Source organism: Microchirus variegatus (assembly GCF_963457635.1).
Source record: "Microchirus variegatus genome assembly, chromosome: 18".
Taxonomy (NCBI): Eukaryota; Metazoa; Chordata; class Actinopteri; order Pleuronectiformes; family Soleidae; genus Microchirus; species Microchirus variegatus.
The window spans coordinates 17,428,975-17,440,426 of NC_139819.1; the positions used below are offsets into that span (position 1 = coordinate 17,428,975).

At 39.6% G+C, this 11,452-nt stretch overlaps 1 protein-coding gene across 1 annotated transcript; it reads left to right on the plus strand.

The window, feature by feature from the left end:
• Window positions 1-2,177: 2,177 nt before the first annotated feature.
• naaladl1 (N-acetylated alpha-linked acidic dipeptidase like 1) lies at window positions 2,178-10,887 on the plus strand (the record flags this gene model as incomplete). Its single annotated transcript, XM_083904447.1, has 19 exons — window positions 2,178-2,377; window positions 2,493-2,665; window positions 3,216-3,337; window positions 4,258-4,377; window positions 5,782-5,974; window positions 6,072-6,169; window positions 6,263-6,363; window positions 6,435-6,520; window positions 6,611-6,730; window positions 6,811-6,896; window positions 7,605-7,668; window positions 7,773-7,840; window positions 7,918-8,009; window positions 8,132-8,225; window positions 8,756-8,837; window positions 8,954-9,127; window positions 10,074-10,161; window positions 10,510-10,602; window positions 10,710-10,887. The coding sequence occupies 19 exons, from the start codon at window positions 2,178-2,180 to the stop codon at window positions 10,885-10,887; spliced, it is 2,232 nt and encodes a 743-aa protein (XP_083760573.1).
• Window positions 10,888-11,452: the final 565 nt, after the last annotated feature.

The following is an 11,452-nucleotide window of genomic DNA, read 5'->3' on the forward strand; positions in this document are numbered from 1 at the left end:
GCAAAACACAAATGCAAATCACAAAACACAAATGCAAATCACAAAACACAAACACAAATCTCAAAACGCAAATCAAAAAACACAAACGCAAAAGCAGAAAACACAAAAACAAGTTTTGTGTGTGTTTTTTGATTTGCATTGCGTTTTGAGTTACTGTTTTTGTGTTTTCTGCATTTGTGATTTTTGATTTGCGTTTTGAGATGGGTGTCTGTGTTTTGCACCTCAGGGCCACTGTAGGTTTCCGTGCCTCTCCTCTCAAATTATGGGGACAGAACCCTGACATTAATAGTTGGCATTGATAACAGAATTTGGCATTATAATTACAATTTTTGGCAGTGAAAATAAAATGTGACATTAATAAAAGTTGTATTGACACTGAAAAAAAAAGTATTGGCATTGAATAATGTAGTTTTCAATGTCAGTCTTCAGATTTCCTCTTCACATCCATCTTTTTTCAGTGTGTGTTTTTTTACACTGTATTTCCCTCCCAGAAAACCAGTGAGACAGGGGGGGAGTGTGTGAGCCTCTGTACCGTATGTGTATGAATGGAAACTAATGAATGGAGCTGTGTGACACAACTGCTATACAATATTTATGGGTCTGTCTGTCTGTCTGTTTCATTTACACTAGCCAATATGACCAACAGAGGCCGCCAGAGGCTTGTTGCATGAATGGGGTGAAGTCTTCCATCGCTGATTGCCTCGTTGATCTTACACCACCACAGATGTCTCTGTTTTGAAGTACTGATTCAGCACCACACATCTCACTTTCTCGACATGAGCACAGTGAGTGGAACGATTTGGGATTCAAAAGCTTCTAAATGATCGGCTGATACACCTGGCTTGCTGTATACTGCGTCTTGTGACTTTGCATACAAGCTGCATACAAACTGACACGGAACGTACACTCACTACATCTGATTCCAAGCAAAATTAATTTAATTTCTCTCACAAGAGGAAGCAAATGCCATTACTGAATTGATAAAAGTCCCACAATCATTGTGGGCAAAACACGAATATGATGTTGAACTTATTAAAAATTGTGACCCTGAAAACTCTCCCATGTGCACACCAATTTTCCCTGTTGAATGAAGAGATGAAGGCCAGCCCACAGAATAGCTTTTTGTACAGGATTTGCAGGCTGTGAATACTGCAGAGCAGCCATATGTCTCACATCCTTACATGATTTTGTCACAGAATGCTAAAAAGTCATTTGTATTGTCTGTTGTCGATCTCTCAAACGCACTTTTCAGTGTTCCTGTTCGCAAAGACAATCAATTTTGGTTTGCCTTTAACTTTGAGGGTCACAGTTACACTTTAACACGCTTGTGTCGGGGTTATTGTGAAAGTCCCACCGTTTACTGATCCAACCAGACCATTTACTCAGACTGTAGATGCTAAAGTTGCATGACATCTGTCCTCCTACAGGACCATGGAGGGAATCTCAGAGCTTATTTCTCTGAAAACTTGACACTGTTGCAGCGGCTCCTCCTCGGTATCTAAAGGCAGTAGCTGCAGATGCAAAACACAATTAAGTTTGTCAGTGAAACCAGTGATAGCATTTTCTTTGTTCTTTTATCTGATAAAAGTGATTTAACGAAGGACAAATGTTAGTTTTTATAGCATTTCAAGAAAGTGTGCCATTTTTTCTGGAAATTGGATTTGTATAATTTGAGATTATTTGAATTATTATTTTATTTATTTATTTTATTTCATATGTTTTTAAAAATGTATTTATTTAATTTAATGACATTTTATTTGTATTTATTTAATTAAATAAAATTGAATTGAATTGAATTATTTTTAAATGAAACCTATGTGATATTATTTATTTTATTTTATCATTGACTAAATTAATTAATTAATTACATCCGAGGATTTAAATGTGTATCGCGAGAGAACGCCGCAAGAGTAGTGAACACACACAAAGGTTTAAAGTCCATCCCATCTTCAAACAGTAATGAGTAAACCTTGCAGTGATATTACCTTATTCTTATGGAGTGCACTTCAGCAGCTGCTCTGCTGCAGTACCGATCATTTTAGAATCACTTTTGATCATTGTCTCCGATGTGATTGTTTCTTAAACAACAAATTTAAAGAAAAAGCTCTGTGTCAGAAACAGGATTCAAACAGGCGTTACAGAACTATATCACCGAGGTGCTGATCGCAGAGAGAAATATGATAAAGCAGGTGTTACTTGGACTTTTGTGTGGCGCTGCCATGCTCGTCACAGGGATCCTCATCGGCCACTTTGCTATTACCCAGAGTAGCAGCAGCTCACCGTCTTGGGTGAAAGATGTGGCAAAGGATGTGGACGAGAGTCTCATCGAGAAGTTCCTGTCTGAGGTGGACAACATGCAGATTCAGGAAAACTTGCGGTGAGTACAGGAGTCATCGTGTTAGGATTCTGTTGAGTCACTCAGTTGAACTTTTTCATAATTTTGTATGATAAGAAAAAGATGTGCAAATCATGGGTTTATCTTCTTACCCAAGGGTGTTGACAAAAGTACCTCACATGGCCACGACAGCTGGAGATGAGGAGACAGTGAAGTTTATGCTGAAGAGATGGCAGGATGCTGAAACAGGTCTGGACCAGGCCTGGAGGGAAGAGTACATGGTCTACTTGTCCTTCCCTGACCCCAAAAACCCCAATAAGGTTACTGTAGGTGAGTAAGCAGATTGATTGACGTGTTAGACCGAACGTCACTAAGCTACGGTGGCCCTGAGGTGCAAAACACAAACGCAAATCAAAAAACACAAACGCAAATCAAAAACACAAACGCAAATCACAAAACACAACGCAAATCAAAAACGCTTTTGTTTTTGCGTTGTGTGATTTGTGTTTCCGTTTTGAGTTTATGTTTTTGTGTTTTGTGATTTGCATTTGTGTTTTTAATTGCGTTTGTGTTTTTTGATTTGCGTTTGTGTTTTTTTTGAGGGCCACCGTACTAAGCACTTACGGCCACGAGTTCAGTTAAAATATCATATGTATAGGACCACAGAAGACAGTATAAATTACGGCAACAAAATTGGATTTAATCTATCTGTAAATCCAAGGAATATTAAATCCAGAATCCCTTCATGAAAAGCTCATGTTTTCGATTACACTGCTTCATCACTCAAGTCATTTGTTTCTTTAAAATTAAATTACATGACAGACTCAAACCTTGTTTCTGAATAACTCGGAGAAGACTCACAGTGACTTTTTAATTTCAGTGAGTCCATCTGACACTGTGCTGCACTCTGCCAGAGAGAAAGAGAAGCCTTACTATCCAGAGCAGGAAGATCCAGAGGTGGTTCAGCCATATGCTGCATACTCTCCTGCAGGACATGCAAAGGTAAAGAAAATCTCTGTTTGAAGCTCTATTAATGATCACCCACTGGATTTATAGTAATTGGCTAATCAGAAATTGTTACATCTGTGTAAATTCATCTTCCTCGTCATTGGAATTTCTGTGAAATCCTCTCAGCAAACATGAATTTACAGAACATATGGGCATTGGTACAATCCTTCGATCTCTTGTTACTCTTCATTATCTATAAGTTTGTTTGAAGAGTTAAGGCAACAGAAAATCAGCTGCTGAAATGTTGTGACTGGAAGTTAAAAGTGTGAAGGTGAGCAGACATGGTGCAACTAAATGTTTGGAGAGCCTACGCTTGAGGAGCGTTCATCCATTTAACAGTAATACAGTAATAAAAATACGAGTAAGTACTAAAACGTAATAAAAATAATAAATAGGGTGTAAATATGAGGAAAAACCAGCAGAATTAGGGAACATTATGTAAAAAACAACAACCTGGAGATCAAAGTATTTTAGGTCATCAAGAAAGAGCGGCATTTCAACCCCACCAATCAAGATCAGTCATGCCGATAGAACATAATTAAAAACATAAATATAAAAACAGACCAATATTATGGGATTGTGCTTTATGACTTTTTTATATGTCTAATCAGTAACAACAATAAGACAAAGACAGGTTGATATGTAACTGTATTTCTAACTGTAGCATCTACACTAGATGGTGGAGAATAATAAGATAAGGAGGTGCAGCTTTTTGTTAGTCTGAATTATAAATACAGTATTAAAAAACCCGACAAGAATCTATTGAAATATATTAATTTTGCATATAACAGTAGATATTATTGTAGATATTATGTGATGTAAAGATAATGACCCATTCCTGGTGTCAATTCACGAAAAAATTCTTCCTGTGTCACTGTTATTGCTATAACATTGATGTTTGATTTGGGTTTTAGGGGAAACTGGTTTATGCCAACCAGGGAAAACCAAGCGACTACCAGCTGCTGAACCAAACAGTCGACCTGAGAGGAACCGTTGCTATCACCAGATACGGCGGAGCAGGGAGAGCAGCTAGAGTGAGTAATGCTGACATGATTATTATCCTTTTTTTCCCTGGGTAAAATATAACAAAGCAAAGCTTCCTAAATCTAATAAGTCTTGATTGACTGGAGCTGTGCATGTATTTGCAGCCTCGTCTTTCCACAAAGACGTCGGCATTTTACATTTCTGCAAAACATGGGACTTATGAATTATATAGTTCTTTGAAGAGTATTTAAGTTAAACTCTTATCAAGTGTTGGCAGGGGTCACTCAAGACCAAACGCTGTGGTGTCATCTCGGTGTGTTTCAACCTTAATGGATTGTTTTTTATTGGTGTGTTTTTTTGGAATTCAAGCAGCATAAGTGATGAAATCACATTAAAGGGTTGGATGAGCGTGTGTGTGTCACATGATAATTTAATGGGCACCAGTAAAACTGCGGTTTTGTTGGAAAGTTTCCGATTGGGAATGTCGGGATGGGTTTATTGAAAAGATAAATATGTTAATTGCTAACTGAGTCAAATTTTATTGTCATCTTCACATAAAATGTGCCACTTGATGCAATGACCTTCCAAAGTGCAACAGTTGAGCATTAACATGCAACAAAAAAGACTATAAGGCACTGCTGACCCAAGGCAGAAGTGAACATAGATGTTTGTAGTTTTATCCATTTGGTTAATTAAGTTCAGTACCACCACATTTAGTGCTTCACTTTAGTGTGTCACTGGTTTGGTGTAAATAACAACTACATTGAATGCAATTTATAGTGTTACTGATAGTCAATCACTGGCTACTCCAAGGTGGTGGGAGGGGGCCCCCCAAATCAAATTCACCTTAAGGCCCTGGTTCACTTCTGCGCACATACTCGCATGTCAGGGTCCTGTAGTATCCCACTTCACCATTGGGTGGCGGCACAAGCCTGGACACAGGGAATAGGACACATTCCGACCAAAGAAGAAGAGAGAATGATACTGCACCCACCAATGAATGGGATTTTCAGTACATGCATGCGCTGTCCACGAACGTGATCTTTGCGCTCTGTTCCAAAATCTGGGATGCACGTGTACGCGGTGCGTGGAAGTATACCAAGGATAGATAGATAGATAGATAGATAGATAGATAGATAGATAGATAGATAGATAGATAGATAGATAGATAGATAGATAGATAGATAGATAGATAGATAGATAGATAGATAGATAGATAGATAGATAGATAGATAGATAGATAGATAGATCATCTTTCTGATGCTGGGTTTGAACCAGCAGGTCGTCTTGACCATGTGCCTCAATGCACTGAGTTCCTTTCGTAGTTGGCTGTTTAGATATTGGCATTAACATCAAGTTAAACAGATGCATCTAATAAAGCTCCCAGTGAGTGTGGATTTAGTCCATGCAATGATGTATTGTTCACATATTGAGTGCATATGTGTCTCATTCAGGCCATCAATGCCGCACCCTATGGCGTCCTTGGTGTGCTTGTCTACACAGACCCTCTGGACATCAATGATGGTCTTATGTCAGACATCGACCAGACTTATCCTTACTCCTGGTACCTGCCACCTTCTGGTGTGGAAAGAGGATCCTTTAACACAGACTTTGGAGACTTACTCACCCCCTACCTGGCTGCCAAAGGTAAAAATGGTACACCAGCTCCACATAACATCCAATCTCCTCACCTCACTATTCTTAACGCTTCCATAAAAAATTCTCCGAAACCTTGTTTTCATAGATGAAACATACAGAATTCCAGCTGAGAACATCACAGGAATCCCTCCGATCCCAATTCAACCAATTGGATTTGAGGATGCCTACGCTTTAATCTGGTCTGTGATGAAACCAACTTGTTGATTTGCGTCACTGACACAAACAAAAGTGAGTTAATCTGAACCCCTTTCCTACTTCTTTGGTCCTTCCAGTCAGCTCGGGGGAGAAGCAGCTCCAGCTGCATGGCAGGGAGCATTCAACTGCACCTACAACTTTGGTGGTCCAGGGTTCAAACACACATCACTTTTTAACAACAGGTGTGTGTATGAATATGTACAGTATGTGTGAGTTTTGCCTCACATCTCTAACCATAACTCTTCTGTTGCAGTGACGTGAAAATCGATGTCTTCAACCACGAGGAGGTAAAGAACTCATCCAATGTGATGGGAGTGATCAGAGGTAGCGTCGAGCCAGGTGAGATGAGTACCAGGAACCAAAAATTCATCTGATATTACTTTTATTAACCTGCAGCCTCTCTCTCTGTGTGTGTCTTTGTGTCCACAGATAGGTATGTGATCTATGGGAACCACAGGGACAGCTGGGTTCACGGTGCTATTGACCCGAGCAGTGGGACGTCAGTCATGTTGGAACTGAGCAGAGTGTTGGGCGCAATGGTGAAGCAGGGTGAGGATGAGTCATAGCTTCTGACCGCTCTGTGTATGGTGGTGGATTTAAGAACTAAAGTATGTTCCTCTGTGTGGCAGGAAAATGGAGGCCACGCAGGTCTATTATCTTTGGAAGCTGGGGAGCAGAAGAGTTTGGCCTTATTGGGTCGGCAGAATACACAGAGGTGACTTAAGAAGTCCTTCAAGGGTTTATTGCTGAGGGAGGGAATTGTCAGATGATTAACTTTTGGAGCTCAACAAACAAGGAGGTCAGAGCAGAAAGACATGACACCATGGAGTCACAATGAAGTTAGAAAATGACATGGTACCTATTTCAAAAATGGATTTGTTTGAACACAACCTGGGCCCACGGTTGGTGTAGTGATTAGCACTCTTGCCTTTGCAGCAAGAAGACCTGGGTTCCTGGGTTTGAGCCCCGTTTGGAACAACTTCGGAACAAGGGCCTTTCTGCAAGGAGTTTGCATGTTCTCCCCGTGTGTGCATGGGTTTTCTCCGGGTTCTCCGGCTTCCTCCCACAGTCCAAATACACGCGATTTGGGGATTAGGTAAATTGGTCACTCTAAATTGACCGTAGGTGTGAGAGTGTGAGTGAATAGTTGGTTGTCTCTATATGTGGCCCTGTGATGGACTGGCGAACTGTTCAAGGTGTACCCCACCTATCGCCCAATGTCAGCTGAGATAGGCACAGCACCCCTCGCAACCCTCTGGTGGAGGATAAAGCGGTAGATAATGGAGGGATGGATGGATGGATGAACACAACCTGAAACATACAGTAGATGGGGCACAAAAATATGATGATATCGTAGTTATGACATCATGAAAACTACACTATAAAGGACAATCTTACCTTGAACGTGTCTTTTTTTTTCTAGCAATACTTCACCAAGCTCAGTGAACGCACCGTTGCGTACATCAATGTGGATATAGCTGTTTTTGGTAAGAAGCACATCTATCAGCACAATACCTGACGTTAAGATAATAAGAAACATCTCTCAGTAACTCAGTCCTAGGTTTCACTTTGTTCATCTTCTCCTCCTAAGCTAATGCCACCCTCAGAGCCTCAGGGATGCCGTCCGTGCAGAACATCCTCTTCACGGCCGCCAAACAGGTGAACTCTCAAGCTTTTCTACGCAGCATCTTAGTTTCACCAGGATTTAGTTAGGTGACCGTGTCTTTGTTCTACAGGTTAATGCACCTGGAATGGACTCCATGTCCGTGTACGACAACTGGATACGATACAGCAACAGGACAAGCCCAGCCCGTGGTACGATCCCCAAGTAAGGAACTGCAGTTACTTTTAAATCTGTCTTACATTGCATCCTGGGAAAACAGGAATAAACAATGCAATATACCAATAAACTGATGGTTCTTGTTTTCCGTCTGTTCTGTCCTTGTTTAGGGTGGGATACCTATCAGGTGCAGGAAGCGATTACGCTGCCTTTGTCCATTACCTTGGGATCGCTTCAATGGATCTTTCCTACACGTACGACAGGGTAAATAAAAACTCATTGCTTTTTGATTTGACAGATTTTTGTCAAGAGAATCTCTTGTAAACTAATCGAGTCACAGATGTGGTATGGGTTGACTTTTCCGCCCAGATGAAGTATGTGGGCCATATAACATTGTATGACTTTGGTAATAGACCATGCTAATGGTGAATGCTATTATCTATATTCAGTTTTCTGCACAAATCCTGTTCGAGAAAAAAAGAGTGAGAGGACGAGTATGTCAATATAGACGCTATATACAGTATCAGTCCTACAGGAGATAATTGAGACTCAACTCGAACTCTGTTTTTCTCCTCCTCTTTTTGTTTCAATAAATTAAAGCTTTTCTTTCTTTTTTTATATATATATATGTATAAAAACCCAATATATATATAAATATATATATAATAAGTAATTAGAATAGATTAATTAATAATTTTTATTAGTAATAACAATAATAATAATAATTCAGAATTGAAGTGAGCTAATTTCAGTAGACATGTGACTCTTATGATATTGACATTTCTCTCATACAGAGTAAGACAAATGCTCGTATATACCCTGCGTACCACACAGCATACGACACCTTTGACTACGCCTCAAAGTTCATCGATCCTGGCGAGTAATGCTGTCTCACTCATCAATTATTCATGTACTATACATGCAGGTATAATGAATACTATAAATCACCAATCACTAATAAATAATGGTCCCACTTCATTGTTTCCTCTCAGGGTTCTTAAGTCATCAAGCGATCGCCAGGACAGCAGGAAATGTGTTGATCCGACTGGCTGACAGCCTGGTGCTGCCTTTAAACTGCAGTGACTATGCAGAGAGTCTGGAGGAATACCTCAGCTCTGCACTGACCTTATATGAACATCAGCTGAAAGCTAAGAATATATCCATGGGTAAGGACAGTTTGAACTGAAGCAAGGGAAATAATGTTGTACACTAAATCCAGTGATAGAAATGTATGGCAGGTAAATACGTTTCTTCTGGTTTTATGTTTTACACTATCATCTTATTTAGGAGTGGAAATCGCAGGGTAACTCACGATATGAAATGAAACAAATGGTGATACATGGTCCCAAGAACGAGAACGATATCACGATGCAGCATTTCTGCAAAAATCAATACATTGCAAGACACTCATACACCTTTTACAGAGGTTAAATTCCCGGGGTTGTTGTCCAAGTCCAATGTTACATCGTTTAAAGTAAAATCTCCAAAAGCTGTACTGCAGCTTAAAGGCACAATATGTAAGAATGTGGCCAAAAACAGTTACTACACTCAAACTCAAAATACAGAGGTCTTTTAGGTTTCGTTTTCTCCGCCATTGTAGCTCAGACGTAACTGGCAACCCGTGGTTGCTTAGCAGCTGGGACTCTACTGACTGCAATGATTGGTAGATGGTGGTAGGTGGCGCCACATGCCAAAACATGATTTCAAAACATAAACATAATTTGCGCTCAGCAAAATATATTTTTTAATGCAAATGTTTTGGCTGTTGTTGTTGGTGAGTTCAGTTTGTTATATGAACATTATTCCTGAGTCTCTGTGACATATTAAGAGTATTTTACGGCTAGTAGATTTATTACATAATGCACCTTTAAATTAAAATGTCAACCAACAATTTGCACCAAAAGTTATAACACACAAATCAAAAATATAGATATATATATATATATGTAGACAAAAAATATATTGCCATTCCAATGTTCTTTACCACACAATTTCAGCTGGGGCAGATAAAAATGTAAACTGCCTTCAACTATTAACACAGGACTGAATTAGCAGCTACAGGAGATCAGAGATGGTGGGAACATTGTTACAATGACTTGTGTCTTGTTTTAGAGCCGTTAAAATTTGCAGTGGCCAACTTTCGTCGTGCAGCCGCTCACCTGGACCAGGTGATTCATAAGTCAGACCTGGCTAATGAAACGTAAGAGCGCACACGCACGCACGCACGCACGCACGCACGCACACACACACACACACACGCACACACACACACACACACACACACACACACACACATTATTATTACAAAAAAAAAAATGACCATGTAATATTTTCCCCTAACTTCTAAATAATGCACTATTTTGCACTGGTCTCTTTCATAAAACCCCAATATAATACATTTAAATGTGTGGTTGTGACGTGACACAATGTGGCACAAAAAATATTCATAGTACTTATGCAAGTATTGCATATATATATATATATATATATATATATATATATGGATGTGTAAATATATGATCTGCCTCGCTCATCATGTCTTTCTCAGACCACTGAAGGCCAGAAGAATCAATGACCAGCTCATGCTGCTGGACAGAGCTTTCCTGGACCCTCTGGCCTTCCCTAATAAATATGCATACAGGTAAGAGGGTGATGTCTTTACATTGCTTAGAAATAAGCGTAGTTTATTGTTGTGAAGGTAATAGGAGAAACGGGTCCAGTCAGTGTTTTCCTCTCTCTCTCACACAGGCATGTTATCTGGGCCTCCAGCAGCGCCAGCAAACCGACCTTCCCAGGTCTGGCTGATGCCTTTGCCGCGGCGGCGTTATCAAATCAGTCAAGGGATTGGGAAAAAGTGCACTACCATGTGTCAGTGCTGAGCCAGGCCATCGACGGTGCTGCCCACACTCTGGTTGATGTCATTTAGACGAAGAGTATAAGACAGGGGTCTCAAACTCAAATGACCTGGGGGCCAATGAGCATCTATTGTGGTCAAGAGGGGGCCGGCCTATAGAACAAAAAGTGGGAAAAAAACAACTTTTCTCAATTTTGCATCATGATATCATATGTGTATTTAATAATACTATTTATAATGAAAAATGAGTGTATTAATATCAAAAACAGAGATTTATTTTAAATTACATAAATAACAGTGGACAACTGTAATTAAAATCCGTACCAGGAGCCGTTTCGGCCACTGCCATTTGTAGCGTATTTATATATGTAATATGTTGTATATGATACATTTAATAATGGGATAATTATGACCAAATGTCTTATTATTACCGTTATAAAAAACATCGCTAGCAAACATATATTATATTATATTACCTCACTGGCAGCTGTGCCTCAGCTACACACTGTGTTTAAAAGACAGTGAGGTCGTGGGCCATGTTTTCATTATAACATGATATTGACATATGAACTCTCAGACAATCGGCTGAGCTATGATACAGTTATTTATGGATTGAATTAAGTTGGATTTATAAATC